General features: G+C 38.0%; 1 protein-coding gene across 2 annotated transcripts in view; it reads left to right on the forward strand.

Annotated features, from left to right (window-relative positions):
• Positions 1-14,804, forward strand: part of CPA6 (carboxypeptidase A6) — a 335,064-nt gene extending 320,260 nt beyond the window's left edge. For both annotated transcript variants that reach the window (XM_027042796.2, XM_015068061.3), the window contains exons 9-11: positions 7,063-7,265; positions 11,281-11,365; positions 14,256-14,804. In XM_027042796.2, coding sequence (XP_026898597.1) covers positions 7,063-7,265; positions 11,281-11,365; positions 14,256-14,443 — 476 coding nt within the window. In that variant the 3' untranslated portion in view covers positions 14,444-14,804. The remainder of the gene's footprint in view (positions 1-7,062; positions 7,266-11,280; positions 11,366-14,255) is intronic.
• The last annotated feature ends 3,742 nt before the right edge of the window (positions 14,805-18,546 follow it).

An 18,546-nucleotide genomic window follows, 5' to 3' on the forward strand; every position in this document is an offset into this window, starting at 1 on the left:
GGGCCCACCTGCAGATTCACCCAACTGGAGCACAGCAGAAAAACAGTCTGGAAGGCAACTAGACATAAGGGAAGGAAACTCATCTCCTAACCCTAGAACATCAGCCAAACAATAGGGGAGCTACTGAAATCCTTTCTGATGTCAGAGGTGCTGCCTAACACCATTGCTGACATTTCCTTTCCACCTTGATAATACAGATGGGAGCAGGATCGTGGTGCTCTAGGAAGCCTGCCACCACAGCAAGTCCTAGTCTACACCACCTTCAACCATCCCCCCAGAGGCAGCTCCCATATTCACACCCATTCCAGCTCCACCCACCCCACCCAGAGTACTCTGGCCTGCACCCACCCCTGCTGGAGCCATCCCACTGGGACAGCCCTGTCCCAGAGCACCCAGGGCCCCACCAGCCCAATGGGGCAACCCAATGTGAAAAGCCTTGGGATACCCCTGGAGCATGCCCCACCAGCTGCCGCCATCCTGCCTGGGCACCCAAGTGTGGAGCACCCAGGACATCCCAAACCAAGCCTGCTCAAGGTGTCCTGCTGTTACAGGAGGGTGGGAGAGACACTGGTCCTTGTCTCACAGAATCAAAGAATGAATCTCACAGACAACGGAGAGTAAGCAAAGTGATAGAGTTTATCAAGAGAAAGTATAAAGCTCTCAAAACTAAGAGGGGTCCCAAGTGGGTTGCCGACAAGGATTTTTGTCCCTGACTTTTTATTAGGAACTTATCAAAGTTTGTGAGACTCCACTCATGGCATCTAGCCCAGGTGGGTTTGGAATACTTTTATCCTTTTTTTCCCCCCAAACCCTGCCCCTTCTTCAGCTTCCCACTTACAGCCGCGGCCTGCCTCCCCCAGGGTCCCTTTATCTCTCCCTGCCCAATGCTAACCCTTTCCCTAAGTGCCAGGCACACACAGGTGACACGGGAATGTTCCTACACAAAGCTACACCTTCAAGGCTAGGAGAGGTAGCTGTTTTGCCTAATTCATAGACATAAACACAAAAGTCAAAACGAGACAGAGGAACATGCTCCCATTGAAAGAACAGAAACTTCAGAGAATAAGCTAAATGAAATGGAGATAAGAAAATTACTTGATGAAGAGATCAAAGTAGTGTTCATAAAGATGCTCACCAGACTTAAGAGTCGATGAACTCAGCACTTCAGTGAAAAGATAGAAAAGAGAAAAAAAAAAAATAACCAGGGTTGAAGAATACAATAACTGAAATGAAAAAATCTGCTAGAGAAAATTGACAGCAGACAGGAGGATGCAAAAGAACACATCAGCAATCTGGAAGACAGGGTCATGGAAAGCACTCAAGCTGAATAGCAAAAAGTAAGAATTTTAAAAGTGAGGTTGGGTTAAGGGACCTCTAGGACAACATCAAGCATTGTAACATCTGCATTATAGGAATCCCAGAAGGATAAGAGAGACAGAAAGGGACAGAAAACTCATTTAAGAAATAATAGCTGAAAATTTCCTTAACCTGGGGAAGGAAACAGCCGTTTCCAGGAAACACAGAGAACCCCAAACAAGATGAACCCAAGCAGGTTGGTCCCAAGCTCCCTAATAACTAAAATGTCAGAAATTAAAATTAGAATCTTGAGAACCTGGACCACTTTCTTACCCCATACACAAAAATAAACTCAAAGTGGATGAAAGACCTAAATGTAAGACAGGAAGCCATCAAAATCCTCGAGGAGAAAGCAGGCAAAAACCTCTTTGATCTTGCCCGCAGCAACTTCTTACTCAACATGTCTCCGGAGGCAAGGGAAACAAAAGGAAAAATGAACTCCTGGGACCTCATCAAAATAAAAAGCTTCTGCACAGTGAAGGAAACAAACAAGCAAAACTAAAAGGCAACCGACAGAATGGGAGAGATATTTGCAAATGACATATCAGATAAAGGGTTAGTATCCAAAATCGATAAAGAACTTCTCAAACTCAACACCCAAAAAACAAATAATCCAGTGAAGAAATGGGCAAATGACATGAATAGACACTTCTTCAAAGAAGACATCCAGATGGCCACCCGACACATGAAAAAATGCTCAACATCACTCATCGTCAGGGAAATACAAATCAAAGCCACAATGAGATACCACCTCACACCTGTCAGAATGGCTAACATTAACAACTCAGGCAACAACAGATGTTGGTGAGGATGAGGAGAAAGAGGATCTCTTTTGCATTGTTGGTGGCAATGCAAGCTGGTGCAGCCACTCTGGAAAACAGTATGGAGGTTCCTCAAAAAACTAAAAGTAGAACTACCCTACGACCCAGCAATTGCACTACTAGGCATTTATCCATGGGATACAGGTGTGCTGTTTCAAAGGGGCACATGCACCCCCATGTTTATAGCAGCACTATCAACAATAGCCAAAGGATGGAAAGAGCCCAAATGTTCATCAATGGATGAATGGATAAAGAAGATGTGGTATATATAGACAATGGAGTATTACTCGGCAATCAAAAAGAATGAAATCTTGCCATTTGCAACTACATGAATGGAACTAGAGGGTGTTATGCTAAGTGAAATTAGAGAAAGACAAAAATCATAGGACTTCACTCATATGAGGACTTTAAGAGACAAAACCGATGAACATAAGGGAAGCAAAACAAAAATAATACAAAAACAGGGAGGGGGACAAAACAGAAGAGACTCAGAAATATGGAGAACAAACAGAGGGTTACTGGAGAGGTTGTGGGAGGGGGATAGGCTAAATGGGTAAGGGACACGAAGGAATCTACTCCTGAAATCATTGTTGCAGTATATGCTAACTAATTTGGATGTAAATTTTTAAAAATAAAAAATAAAATTAAAAAAAATTAGAATCTTGAGATGGAAATAAAAAAGCAACTACTTATATACAAGGAAAACCCTGTAAAACTATCAGCTGATTTTTCAGCGGAAACTTTGCAGGCCAGAAGGGAGTGGAAGGCTATATTCAAAGCGCTGAAAGGAAAAAGACCTACAACCAAGAATACTCTATCCAACAAGGTTATCATTCAGAACTGAGGGAGAGACAGTTTCCCAGACAAAAATTAAAAGAGTTCATCAATATTAAATTGACCTTCTAAGAAATGTGAAAGGACTTTAAGCAGCAAAGACCATAACTGATATAAAAAAAAATTGTTAAAAGAAAAACCTTTACTAGTAAAAGCAAATATATAGTCAAGTTGGTAAATCAGTCACATAAAGCTATTATGAAGGTTAAAAGACAAAAGCAGTAAAATCAATTATACCTTTAAAAAATGAAAGGATTCAAAAAATGAAAGATGTAAAATATGATGTCACATACGTAAAACATAGCGGAGGGGAGGAGTAAAAATGTAGTGCTTTGAAAATGTGTTCAGACTCAAAACCATCAACTTAATACAGACTGCTATATACTTAGAATGTTTTATATATGAACCTCATGGTGACCACAAACCAAAAACCTGCAATAGATACACAAAAAGGAGAAAAAATTCTGAGCATAAGACTAAAGAAAGTGATTAATCACAAGAGTAGAAGAGAAAAAGAGAAAGAAATAGAGAATATGAAAATAACCAGAAGGCAATTAACAAAATGATAATCATATGTCTATCAATAATTACTTTAAGTGTAAATGGTGCACATGCTCTAAATGATCCGATCAAAGGACATAAGGTAACTGAATGGATAAAAAAAACAAAAAAAGACCTGTCTGTATGCCATCTATAAGAGATTCACTTCAGACCTCAAGATACATGTAAACTGGAAGTTAAGGGATGGAAAAAGACCATGCAAATGGAAGCAAAAAAAAAATCTCCGTAGCAATACTTAAATCAGGCAAAACAGACCTTGATACAAAGACTGTAACAAGAGACAAAGAAGAGCGTTACATAATGATAATCCAATAAGATAATATGACACTTATAATATAAATATCTATGCAGCCAACATGGAAGCAAGCTGATTTTATGTAAAGTAACAGACATAAAGGGAAAATTTGACAGTAATAGCATAATAACAGGAGAGTTTAACGCCCCAGAAAATAAGGAAATAATTACTTTGAATGACACGTTAGACCAGGTGGACTTAACAGATACATGCAGAACATTCCATCCAAAAAGAGCAGAATGCACATTCTTTTCAAATGCACCTAGAACATTATTCAAGACAGTAACCACCATGGAAAAAGAGTATGGAGATTCCCCCAAAAATTAAAAGTAGAAATACCATATGATCCAGCAATTCCACTTCTAGATATTTATCCAAAGAAAATGGAAATACTAATTCAAAAAGATATATGCACCCCTATGTTTATTGCAGCATTATTTACAATAGCCAAGATATGGAAAAGACCCAAGTGTTCATCCATACATGAATGGATAAAGAAGATGTTGTATATATACACATTGAACCAGCACTCATCCAGTAAAAAAATGAAATCTTGCCATTTGCAATAACATGGATGAACCTAGATGGTATTAGCTAAATGAAATAATTCAGACAGGGAAAGACAAATAACATGATTTCACTTACATGGGGGATCTAAAAAGCAAAACAAACAGAAGAGACTCATAAATACAGAGAACTGGCCCTTGCTAGAAAGGAGTGGGTGGAGGATGGGCAAACTAGGTGAAGGTGATTAAGAGATACAAACTTCCAGTTATGAAACAAATAAGGATTTGTTTCCTAGGATGGAACATACAGTATAGGGAATAGAGTCAGTAATATTGTAATAACACTGTATGATGACCATGGTAACTACACTTACTGTGGCGAGCTTTTCATAATGTATATAATTGTCCATTCACTATGTTGTATACCTGAAACTAATATAATAGTATATGTATAACTATGCTTCAATTTAAACAATTAATTTTAAATATATAAATAAAAATGTAAGAACAATAAGTATATATGTGTTTATAAATATACTTTGGAAATATTACTGTAGTGTTGCTATTAAAAAGTCAAATGTGAATCTAATCCCTTTTTCTTATAGATGACTTGTTTCTTTCTCTCTGGAATTGTTTTCTTTTCTTAAATTTCAACCTAGTGTGTCAAAGTGTTGACACATTTCCTCTTTATCTCTTGTTTTGTATACAATAATTCCATTCAACCTTTCCTTGATTGTGGGAAATTTTCAATTAGCAGTTCTTCAAATATTTAGCTTTTATTTCTTTCTCTATTTGGGCCTCTATTAATCAGATGTTGACAGTTATTCTATTTTTCATACTCCTTTAATTTTTCTTTCATTTTTTTGATGCCTTCTGGGAATGTTTCAAAACATATTCCATCTCATTAATTCACTCATCAACTGTATTCTTTCAACCCATGAATTAAGTTCTCTACTTCTATTCAATCTGATTGGTACTTTTAACTTCTTGTCCCTGATTAATGTATCCAATGCCCTTCTATATGCCCTTGAGAATATTTATTAGGATTACTGTAAATGCTTTTTCTCTGGATCATTAGTTTTGCTCCCTCTGGAATTAGTTGTTCAGTCTGTGATCTCTCCTTTCCAGTGCTTTACATCAGTGTTCTTCAAATGTCCCTTTATTTGTCCTGCACCTTTCAGAGTATCAGCTATAGTGTTCATATTATATTCTGAGTTCCATCCATATCCCACTTGCTTCTAAGGCATGTCCAGAATTAGACTCAAAGAAGGAAAACCACAATTGCTATAAATTCCCCATCTTAACTCACCTGTAACACAAACTAGATTTAATCACCTCAAGATTTATCCTGATTTGACTTGGTTACCTTTTCATATTGAGTAGAATTAGACTATCTCACAGAATCACCAGACATTTCCCATTTGTTTATGGAAAAAGACAGTTTTCTAGGGCTTTTGGGAGGGCTAATCATGGCCAGTGGCAAATAACTGTAGAAAAGGTAATTCTTTCTAAATGTAAAAACGTCTTGGGACTTTACTACTTTGTGATTGTTACAGTGAATGTTATTTTCCTTCCTCCCCATCATAGACCTACGGGATATATATTTGTTAATTCAAAAATTATTAAATTTAAGTTTCGAGGATTTTTTTTAATTTTTTTCGGGTTTTTTACATTTATTTTTGAGAGAGAGGCAGAGCATGAGTGGGGGAGGGGCAGAGATAGGGAAACACAGAATCTGAAGCAGTCTCCAGGCTCTGAGCTGTCAGCACAGAGCCTGATGCAGAGCCCAAACCCACAAACGAGATCATGACTTGAGCCAAAGTCAGGTGCTTAACCGACTGAGCCACCCAGGCGCCCCTGTTGAGGATTTCTTAACTAAATTCTTACCCCCAAGATAGCTGGAGAAGCCTCTTGCATTTTACAAAACCAGTTTGGATATTGCTTACCTAAAAATGTAATAGAAATTGTTTTGGCATGTTTTGTGGAATTATTTCTGTCTTGCCTTCATGTTCTTGATTAATCAGTGTGTGTATCTTACCAGACACCTGTGCAGATGGCTAGCCTTTTCTTTTGATCTGACGTTCACTTATCAACAAATATTTGTTGAACATTTGCCATACTACTGTTCTAGTTGCAGGTGCCCAGCAAGCTGAAGACACACAGTTCCTGCTTTCACAGAGCCCTAGAGTTTAATAAAGAATTCAGACTGAATGTAGTTTCTATTAGAGCAGGGTTTTTTTTTTCTGTATTGTTTTTTATTGAATACCAGGCACCTAGAACAGTATAAATATTGGTTGAATGCTAAACAGGTAAATACTGCAGACTAATTACAAGTATGTCGAGTGTTACAGAGGGAAAGTGCAGGGTGCCGTGGGGTATAACAACAGGAGCCTTACCTGCTCTGGAGGATCATAAAGAATTAAGTCTCTCACTGACAAAGTCATCCCTTTAGAGTAGTTTATGCAGGCTCAGTTAAAAAATCAGTACTTATTTCCTATTCAGGCCATTGAAGCTTGAACCACCCTGGATTTTTCAAAACTGATTCCTATAAATGAGAAATTAGATGAATTGCTTAATAGTACCATATGTTGATAGAAATGAAAGAAAAAAGCAGTTTAACGATGCTCATTTGTGTCTCTTGCTTCTTGTCTCTCCACTCCCTCACCCCATTTTCTTTTCTGTCTTACAGATGAAGGAGCTTCTATGCACCCTTGCGATGATACCTACTGTGGACCTTTCCCAGAATCTGAGCCGGAAGTGAAAGCTGTAGCCACCTTCCTCCGAAAACACAGGAAGCACATTAGGGCTTACCTCTCCTTTCATGCATATGCTCAGATGTTGCTATATCCCTATTCTTACAAATATGCAACAATCCCCAATTTCAGCTGTGTGGTAAGATTTTGACCATGTATATGTGTGTGTCAAGCTTTCTTCTTTTCTAACACTAACATGGTTCTAAGCAGTAATGACATATAGCAAACACATATTGTGTTTATGCTAATAAGCATTCTTTACGTATTGACTCATTTTTCATAATTATATGAGGTAGGTAACTATTATTATCCCCGTTTTACAGATGAGGAAACTGAAACCTATGGAAATTAAGCAATTAGACTAACAACATACACCTACTAAGAGCCATAGCCAGGATTCAGCCCCAAATCTAGCTCCAACATTGTCGCTTTTGACTGCCATGCTGTGCTGCTTCTCAAATGCAATCATTTCAAACCGATTTACATTCTTACCACAGGTTATACGGAAAGTGTCAGGATGGATTTGATTAGTATTACAGCTTCAGTCACATGTTCAGGGCTATAATTAATTTTATTGAGTAAATAATTGTTCATAAATTATGGTCTGACTCTCATTAATTAAAAGCAAGTTTTAATTTATAAGCGCTCTTTGCTTAATGGTACTAAGTCTCTGGGCATCTATTTGACAAGTTAGCACTCAGAATGAACAGCCCTTCAGGCATTAGATTACTTGTCAGTGATTAAGCAGAGTTCCTTTCTCTCCTCATCTCAGAAACCCAACAAGCTATCCACTGTAGGGCAAAATTCTTTGTAAAGTGAGTCTCGTTCAGAGCCAATAGCATCTAAAGGTCTATAAAATTCAAAACTAGGTCAAACTAATATATAGTGTGAGGAGTGAGGACGAAGGAAGAGGTAAAGGGGAGAGGGCTTTGGGGTTGCTGTTGATGTTGTATTCTTTGACCTGGATACTGGTTATATGAATGTGTGCAATTTGTGATCATTCATTGAGCTATAAACTTAAAATTGTTATATTATTCTATATGGATGTTAAACTTGAATTAAAAGCTTTGATAAAAGAGAAGCACCCCCTTTCTTCCTATACCTTGAACTCTAAATCCTTCACCAGTTGGTTGGAGTTGCAGGAATCCCAGATCTAGATGTCCAGGACCTGGAAGGAATGGGGAACATGAGGAAGAAGGCCCGAGGGAAGGCTTGTATTCTGTCCAAAAGAGGAATTTTGTTCTTGGCATTCCAAGCAAGAATTCTGAGCAAATTCTCTTTCTTGAGAAATTTTGTAAAGGTGGTAGTTCTATTTAAGAATGCTATTCTTCAGCTACTCTGTGTCAACAGACTTCTTGTTGTCGTCGTCATTGTTGTTGTTGTTAACTTGACAGCTTAACCACCCTGTATCACACAAAGCTTCTCTAGGCAAATATTCACCCCTTTCTGAATTGGGCACAATGTCTATTTATGTTCTCACAACAGATAATGTGGAGTATGCGATATATTAAATCTATTACATGAGAATGTTCTCCATATTTTGAATTTAGCTTGCTATCAGAAGTTAAGCCTATTTTAATTTTGTCTTAGGTTGGAGGTTGTGGTATAAAGAGTAGATCAGTGATTCACAACCAAGAATGAATTTGCCTCCCACGGGACATTGAACAAGGTTGAAGACATTTTGATTGTCACAACAAGGCTGGAGGATGTTATTGGCATCTAGAGGATAGAAGCCAAGGATACTGCTAAATGTATAGGACAGCCTCCACAGCACAGAGTTATTTAGTCCAGACTGTCAATAGTGCCACTGTTGAGAAATCCTGTTACCAGGTTACATATAAGCTAAGTCATTACAGCCAAGATTAAAATTCTCAGAAACTAGGTAGTCTCTGAATGTTAACCAGAAACCATTAAATTCTAATAAATTTTTCAAAAACATTTCCATCAATATGGTAGAGTCTGTGTTTCTGCTAACATTTTTAGGTCATTCATTAAGCTGCTTTAAATATGGAAATAATTGGGGACACCTGAGTGGCTCAGTTGGTTAAGCATCCGAATTTTGATTTCAGCTCAGGTCATAATCTCAGAGTCATAAATTCAAGCCCCGCTGAGCATGGAGCTTGCTTGAGATTCTCTCTCTCCCCCTCTCTCTGCCCTTCCCCCACTCACTCACACATTCTCTCTCAGAAAGAAAAGAAGAGGAAAAAAAGGAATAAAAAATAAGCCTTATTTAGCTGAGGTTCAATAAGTGAGACCTGGAGGCGCCTGGGTGACTCCGTCAGTTAAGCCTCCAACTTCGGCTCAGGTCATGATCTCGCGGTTCATGAGCTCGAGCCCCATGTTGGGCTCTGTGCTAACAGCTCAGAGCCTGGAGCCTGCTTCAGACTCATGTGTGTGTCTCTCTCTCTGCCCCTCCCCTGCTCACGTTCTGTCTCTTTCTCTCAAAAATAAATGAAAACATTAAAAAAAATTTTTTTTTAATAAGTGAGGCCTGGGACAAGTGGAAAGAGGAAACAATAAAGAAAGGAGGAATTGCTTAAACTCTTTCAAATAGGTGTCTAGCTACACAACCCTGGAAAATAATTCTTGGAAAATGTTACGAAGTTTTCATTTTTTGTGGAATGATCCTATCTAAACCTCTCACCAACATGCACCTGCACCTGAGTGGCAGAAGTGCAGGGGGCTCAAAAGGCTAAAGCTATGCCTATGGTTTTTTTGCAAAGAGGCCAAGAGGTTGTGTTTTTTTTTTTCTTAGTAGATTTCGGGGTGGGAATTTAGTCCTCTGGAATAATGAGGAACAAAACTCTCCCCACCAGCAGAATGCAATAATCTTCTAAATGTAGAAATATCTGCCCTTGCCATGGAATATTGCTAAAACCATTGGAGAAGATGTTAAAATCTTAGAACATTCTCCATAAAGGTTTTTGGTATTAGGGTGTTTACATTCCTTCTCTGTTGGCTCCTGAGAGGAGAAATTCATCATCAGTGAGATCAATAATAAATTGTCTGCCAGGTTCTGGAGCCTGGCCCCTTAATATCCACAACAAGTGGCATTTGCTGCAGAGGCTGCTTTATTCATCCCTGAGGTGAATGAGGACAGCAAGCTGCAGCCAAGGCCAACACACGGCACCATGTTGCCCAGAGTACTTCAACTGATGTATTAAATTATTCATAGGCAAATTGAAACGGGAGAGTTGTATACTGGTTTCAACATACTTCTTTTCCTCTTGCTGGTCATACAATACTTCTCTGACTCCTTATTGAAACTAATGCTGCTATACCATTTGAAAATGTTTTGAAGTGTAGTCCGTATCCTTTCAGTTCATGTTAGAATATTCACCTTTTAGTAGTTTTGTTGTGTTGATTATTCTTCCGATTTTTGGCATTGATTGGAACAGTTCCACCTCAGAATTTCTACATCTTAGCAGTACCTGAGCTCCGTCAGAGGCGTATGTAACCTTAGAAGTCATCGAGCATTCTGAAATTGTATTCCCATTCCCCTGGGGATAAATGAATAGCATAAGAGAAGTCACTCTTCCTGAACTAAAGGGTTTCTTAATTGATGCAAATGTGCTTTAAATACCTTGTACATAGCCACTGAAGTATGTACTTAAGGATCAATAAGATTATCTTGATACTCTTGCAGAGCTATGCTTATTCAACATTCATGCAAGAAATATTGATTAAGCATCTGTTATACACAGGCACATTGCTAAACACTGCATATGTAGCCTTGAGGAAGACTGACGTTCTTCCCTATCAAGTATTTTGTAATTTATAAAAACAAGTGCCTCTGAATAAAAGTGAAGAGGACAGAACACTAAATCAGCATCAGAAGATATGGGTACTTAACCGCTCCTTGCCATGTAATCCCAGCCTTGCTGAGCCTTTCTTTTCTTGTCTGTCAAGTGGAAATATTACTGATCACTGGTCTGCTGTGAGCATCAGTCAAAGCAAATAATGTGTTCCAAAACACACTGTAAACTGCAGCACGTGTCAAAGAATAATATTATTATTAAACATAGCTATTACCTAATGTGCCCAACCTTGCTCTCCAAATTGATGACTGATAATGCTCAGACAACATGCCAGTGTTTCCAAAGGTTTCAATGCAGTGATGGAAAGTGATAGAAGTTTTCCATTTTCCCTCACAGGAATCTGCAGCTTATAAAGCTGTGAATGCACTTCGGTCGGTATATGGGGTACAATATAGATATGGACCTGCCTCCAGCACATTGTGTAAGTTTCCTGTGTATTTTGTTTTAGAATCATCTCTTGAACCAAGATCCTGTATAATGACTTCCCTTTAAAAAAAAACAGAAAGTGTGTTCTCCTTTAAAGAGAAATTTTTGACAACCAAATTAGCCAAGGAAGATGGAGGGAGTTTATATCTGATTAGTTTTACACTGCATGACAGAAATCATTGTATCAATTTAAATAAATTCTAAGCAGAGAATTTTCTAAGCATGTAGTAATGACTACAAAGCTGAATTAAGATCTTATGACAGTAGAAAGTGCCCAAGTGGGCTCCTTAGGCAATTGTAACTACTATAAGGGTGGAAATGGGCCTTGAGAAGGTAATGAAGTAATATCTCAGCCCTAAAAGAGCTTCCCTTTTATTCCTTTCCTCCACCATTCTTGTTAGGAAATTCTGTTTTTTACATAACACCTAAAGCTGAATTTCCCCTTAAAAGGTAATTAAAATATTTCTTACTTTATATGAAATAAAGAACAACTGGGTATATGGAAAGAACTTGAAGAATCAGAAGACATGGATTCTAGTCCTAATTCTCCTGCTAACTGTGATACATTCTTGGCCAAGATACTAATCCTGGGCCTCAGTTTCCACCACTTTTAAGTGAGGGATTGGACAAGGTCATTTCTCATGGTCTTTTAAACTCTAAAATTCATTAATTATATGACTTGGAAAATTTAGCATGAAATCATATACATCTTAATGTCTACATATGCACACACACACACACACACACAGGTTGTATGTGTATGTATAGAGAGTGGCACCCAATCTCGCTTTCAGTGAAGTACGAAATTTCTCCTTGATTTCTTTAACCTACCCATTATTATATTCCTAACCACTCACTTTCTTGAGCCTTCAGAAGAAAAGCTTGGTTTGTCAATTAACATTGCTTCTCATGTAAGTTTATCCTAATAACGAGAATGTCTGAAGTATTAGAATTTTTTGCAAAGTCTATGATCATTGGTCTCATGCTGACCTCTTTAGAACTGTTTTTGAGTACGGCCATGCTGAAGGAGGAAAGATAGCATTTTTTTAAAAGTCATATTCCTAATTATCACCCCCATAATATACATTAGTTTTTAATATTAATTTTTAAAAATCTTACACTTCACCTTTTAAGCTTGGTATGAAGTTACAGTCATGGTATTATATTTACCAAGAACAATCTGTTACCATAGAAATGAGGCTGTCACATCACCACGACGTAACTCTTGGCACATATTGACTCTGACTTTGGCTTCTATGACCACTATTTGCAGTTCCAGTGTACTCTAATCCAGAGGGACAATGAAGCCACCGCCTACCTTTTGTCCTTAACCAAAGCAAGAGGAGCCTGAGAAACAGCAAAGTCATTTAATTGTCTTAACTTAATAATCTATCTCTAACTTGTCCTGACAGAAGCAGCATAAAAAGTGGTATTATTTGAGCAGATGAACATGCTCTGAAAAATTTTTTAATAGTAATAGTGTTAGGTCAGTCTGGATCATATTGATTTCAAGAAAAAAGTATATAAAGATTCTTCTCTTAAAAATTTATTAAACAATTATTGAGAGCCTGTTTCGCTAAAAAACGACATACTAGGCACTTTGGGGTGTCAAGATGCAAAATAATAGGGGCATATGTCCCTTAGCACATTATTTCATTTAATTTCCACAACACCACCATGCAGCAGGTATTATAATCTCTTTTTCTAAAGAGGAGATTATGGTTCAGACAAGTCACAGTAGGTGGTGGGATACATACAGCCTGAGCCCTCAGTCTGCCTCTAATGCCTGCACTTTCACCTCTGTGCCGACAAGCTCACAAGCATGTAAGGTCACAAGAGCCAGAGAGAGGAGAGAGTTGCCAGTGGATTATCAGCTATGCTAAATGTTGTTGAGAGGTTGAAAGTGGCATCTGAGAGGGGGGAAAAAAACCACCACCACCACCACCAACAACAAGAAAGGAGATTAGGCCTGCTATCATTGGTGACCTTCAAGAACTAAGGTTTCATGGACAAGTAGAGGCAAGAACCAGATTGAAAGTGGCTGAGGATACAGAGGCAACATATATAGAGTCTCTTTGCATTCTAAAGCAAAAGGACCAAGACAAGGAGGATGGTATATAGCATAAGAAGGAAGTGCTATAGGAAATCAGTGCTTGAATATTGTGGTCAATGCAGATGCAAGAGAGGGTGGTTTAATTAATGAAACGAGGTCCCAGAGAAGACCAGAGACCAGAGAAGACCATGATGAATAGAATCAAAAGATGACACCTGTAAAAAACAAGCATCTTCTCCTTCTCTGAGCTGGAAGGAAGAAAGCCAGAGGGCTGTGGCGTCAGTAGAGGAGGTGGTGGGCTGATTACCTTGTGTGGACCTGGGGACAATGGTAAAGTGAAGGGCAGGACCATAAGAGCGTGAGAAAAGTTCATTAAGTGAAGGTCTAGAAAAAGGAGCCTGGAGCAGCTGGCTCCAGGGAGCCAGGAACAGGCTGTCAGTGACTAGAGTGATTTTACAGCAAAGACTTTCTCCAGCTTCCTCTCAAGGAGTGAATGCAAAGAAACTGAGCCAGAGATTAGTTTGTAGAGGGGGAGAGGTGGGGGCTGAAGTGTGGGTGGAGATAAATGTTATTGGAATTGAGGCTGAGAAATCTTGAGATCATCACACTAGAAAAGCATTACTACTTACACTAGGTCCTCAAAGATGATGGCCGGTAGGATTTTTAGTTCCATGAGCCCACTGCCAAGGAACCACTGTTAAATCATTCTTGTTGAAACAGTATTTAATTGTGAGGATTTAGGATAGCTTAGTAAGCAAGTACTATATATAAACTTTGAAAGTTATGCAGACTCTTTAGTGAGGCTCTTCTTTTTTTTTTTTTTTATTTTTAGATGTGAGCTCTGGTAGCTCAATGGATTGGGCCTACAAAAATGGAATACCCTACACATTTGCTTTTGAACTTCGTGACACTGGACATTTTGGATTTTTACTCCCAGAGATGCTCATCAAACCGACCTGTACAGAGACCATGCTGGCTGTGAAGAACATCACAATACACCTACTAAAGGAATGTCCCTGAGACAGCCCAAGGGTCAGGGCAACCACCAGAGAGAGAGCTAATTCTGTGCAAGAGCCACCTGGCAGTGGGGGAAATATTTTTTTAAAGAGAAGAGCAATTTCTTAGAATGAACATATCTGTGCACTTTAAAAGGACCTACTCATGCAATTCACATTTCTGTGGCAATAAAAAATTGGTAAAAAAAAAAATTGAACATACCCTAGTTTGCTGTAAGAGAAGCATCCATGTTATATACGTTTAGAGTTCTGTTTGATTAAGGGGGAGAGGGGATATTTTCAAACTCTATTATCTCAAGAAATGTACACATTAAGGATTTCACTGCAATAAATCTCCTTTTCTCAGTTAAGATCTAGGCTACTAATGTTGTGTAATCTCTTGGTTTTCATTTGAAACAGAAACTTTTCAAATGAACTATATTTCTTAATAAATATACAACTTAACGAGACCTCAGGTGCTTCACATCTTCATCACTGGCATTAGTGCCTCATATCCTTATAAAAATACAGCAAGATAAAGCATTCATGTTCAGACTCTGAGAATACCATTTACAAAAAAAAAAAAAAAGGAAGAAGTAAACATTAATTGAGGTGCCAGACACAGTGTTAAGAACTTTATACTGATAATCTCATTTATTACTCAAATATATGAGGTAGATACTACTATCATCCTCATTTTTCAGATAAGTAAATTGAGACTTAGAAAAGTGATATATGGGGCACCTGGATGGCTCAGTCAGTTTAGGATCTGACTTTGGCTCAGGTCATGATCTCAAGGTTTGTGGGTTTGAGCTCCAGGTCGGGCTCTGTACTGACAGCTCATATCCTGGGAGCCTTCTTCAGATTCTGTGACTCCCTCTCTCTCCCTGCCCCTCTCTCTCTTGCACTCTGTCTCTTTCTCTCAAAAATAAATAAACATTAACAAAAAAAAATTTTTTAAGTGATATTTCCATTTTCAAGAATATGACAGGACAGGTGTCTGGACTGCTGGAAATAACAAACTTCTGGACAAAATATAATTTTTTAAAATGTTTACTTATTTATTTTTAGAGATAGAGTGCAAGCAGGGGAGGAGCAGAGAGAGAGAGAGGGAGAGAGAGAATCCCATGCAGGCTCCGCAGTGTCAGCACAGAACCCAACACAGGGCTCAATCTCATGACCATGAGATCATGACCTGATCCAAAATCAAGAATCAGTCACTTAACCGACTGAGCCACCCAGGTGCCCCAAAATATAATTTTTTAATCATCTTAAAGACATCAAACAAGAAAGTAAGAAAATCTCCAGTTAGGCATTGAGTGAAGGCAGGAACCTAGAAAGGTAAGTGGTACACTGTTGTCCTGAGAGCATCTGTCAAGATAGGTGAGTGCAGACTTTGATTTTCACAGCATTTTTGAGGATGGGAACAGAGAACAAAGCCCAAGGCTACTCCAAGGTGGGAAGTCTAATAACAGATTCTCCTCCTACCAGCATTCTAAGATTCCAAAGGGCTATACCTTCAGTTTAAGGGTAAATTATAAATAAACCCCCATACTGTCTTCAAGGGACAATTGACTATTTCAAAATTTGGCAAGAGTAGAGAGGGGAGAAACTACAGCTGAATCATAGGTCAGTTCTCACCAATTTGTGGGCCAAATTCAGATTACTTAAATGGTCTGATACACCTCTAGCCAAGAATTTAATTCAGACTAATCCCAGATTGGTTATCCCCTCCAAGAATTTGGTAGAAGGAAACACAAGTCCTCTCAGGATGAAAAGATGAGCCTGAAAACTTCCAGAAAGAGTGGGGGAGGAAAAGATGATCACAAAGGAAAGAGGACTAGAGTAACATGAAACGTTTCAACAGCACCACTAAAGTTTGAAGACAATGGAGAAATGCCTTAGTTTTCAGGGGCCATTCTGTCCTAAAAATCTACACCCAGCAAAATGATAATGAAAAGTGAGGGTAAAATACAAACACTTTCAAAGAATTGAGGTCCTAAATTATTAACCTTTCTCAGGAAAATCCTGAGGGATTAAACCAAGAAAAAGATATAGGATCTCAGAAATCAGGAATTCAGGAGAAAGGCATGGGGAAAAAATCTCAAGATAACAGTGAAGACAAAAGTCTAATAGCTGCAAAACAGGCTTAAAGAACCACCAAAGTGGAATAGAAGGAGGACTAAAGTCTCAGATGAAATTCTCCAAGATAAACATGAAACAGAACACATGTTCAGAGGCAATTTTTACTTCTATCAGAAAATCTGGGGATGGATTAGTAATAAAAGCACAGAAACCAAGAAAATAATAACAAAATGCAGCTGTTAATTGTGCAAACAATGGCTACAGAAGAGAAGAAATAATAATATACTATATGACTTAGCTATAAACAGTATTCATATATTTAAAATAATTTTAGCCCTAAATATCAATTTAACCAAAAACAGTGATATAAATATATTTGAAGGGGAGGAAGGAAGAAGTACTGTATGTGAAAGGAGGGGTATAGGAGAGTTAAATCTTCATCTGCTGTAGCAGGAAGTCAATAGACAATATCTAAAACTGAAAGAAAAAAATCAAGAAATAACAGGATGTGCATGTTACCTAGACATAAGAAAGTAAATTCTAGAAGAAACAATGTAAAAGATTAAGAATTAATGGGCTAAGGAGAGGGAGTTGGGAGTATGGAAGGATGAAGTAGAGGACTACTGTTTTTAATATAAACCTTGTTATTATTTGACTGGCCTTTTTTTTAATTATGGAAAATATACAAAGTATATTCCTTTTAAAGGAAGAGTGTTTTTTTGTTTTGGAAGTATTCTAACACTTTTTTTTTCATTCTTTAGTTAACATACAGTACAATGTTGGTTTCAGGAGTAGAATTCAACAATTCATCACTTACATATAACACCCAGGGCTCATCCCAACAAATGCCCTTAATACCCATCACCCATTTAGCCCATCCCTCCCCCATTTCGTCCATCAACCCTTAGTTTGTTCTCTATTGTTAAGAGTCTCTTACGGTTTGTTTTCCACCCTCCTCTTTTTCCCCCCTTTCCTGTATGTTCATCTGTTTCTTAAATTCCACATAGGAGAAAAGTCATATGATATTTATCTTTCTATGACTTATTTCGCTTAGCATAATACATTCTAGTTCCATCAACATTGTTACAAATGGCAAGATTTCATTCTTTTTTATCCCCGAGTAATAAATATGTATATCCATTCATCAGATGATGGACATTTGGATTCTTTCCATAATTTGGCTATTGTTGATAGCACTGCTATAAACATTGGGTGCATGTGCCCCTTCAAATCAGCATTTTTGTATCCTTTAGATAAATACCTAGTAGTGCAACTGCTGGGTTAAGGGTAACTCTATTTTTAATTTTTTGAGGAACCTCCATACTCTTTTCCACAGTGGCTGCATCTATATGCCTTCCCACCAGCAGTGCAAAAAGTGTTCCCCTTTCTCCACATCCTCGCCAACACCTGCTGTTTCTTGTGTCGTTAATTTAGCCATTCTGACAGGTGTGACATAGTACATCATCATGGTTTTGATTTGTATTTCCCTGATGATGAGCATCTTTCATGTGTCTATTAGCCATCTGGATGTCTTCTTCGGAAAAGTGTCTATTAATGTCTTTCCTGCTTTGTTGAAGATTAACTGACCATAAGGTTATAGGTCCATTTCTGGGTTTTCTATTCTGTTCCATTGATTTGTGTGTCTGTTTTTGTGCCAGGACCATACTGTCTTATGACTACAGCTTTGTAATATAGCTTGATATCAGGAACTGTGATGCCTCCAGTGCTGTTTTTCTTTTCCAGAATTGCTTTGGCTATTAGGGGTCCTTTTGTGGTTTCATAAAAGTTTTAGGATTATTTGTTCTAGCTCTGTGAAAAGTGATATTTTGATAGGGATTGCATTAAATATGCAGGTTGCTTTAAGTAATATGGACATTTTAACAATGTTTGTTTTTCCAATTTATAAACATGGAATGTTTTTCCATTTCTTTGTGTCCTAGGAAAAGTGTTTCTTAAAGTGAACTCCCAACTATTTGCCACCCAGTCTTTTTGATGTTAATAAAATGTACATTATTTCAATAAAAATTTAAAACTAAGTTTAAG

The sequence above is a fragment of the Acinonyx jubatus genome, chromosome F2 (genome assembly GCF_027475565.1).
Source record: "Acinonyx jubatus isolate Ajub_Pintada_27869175 chromosome F2, VMU_Ajub_asm_v1.0, whole genome shotgun sequence".
Lineage (NCBI taxonomy): Eukaryota > Metazoa > Chordata > Mammalia > Carnivora > Felidae > Acinonyx > Acinonyx jubatus.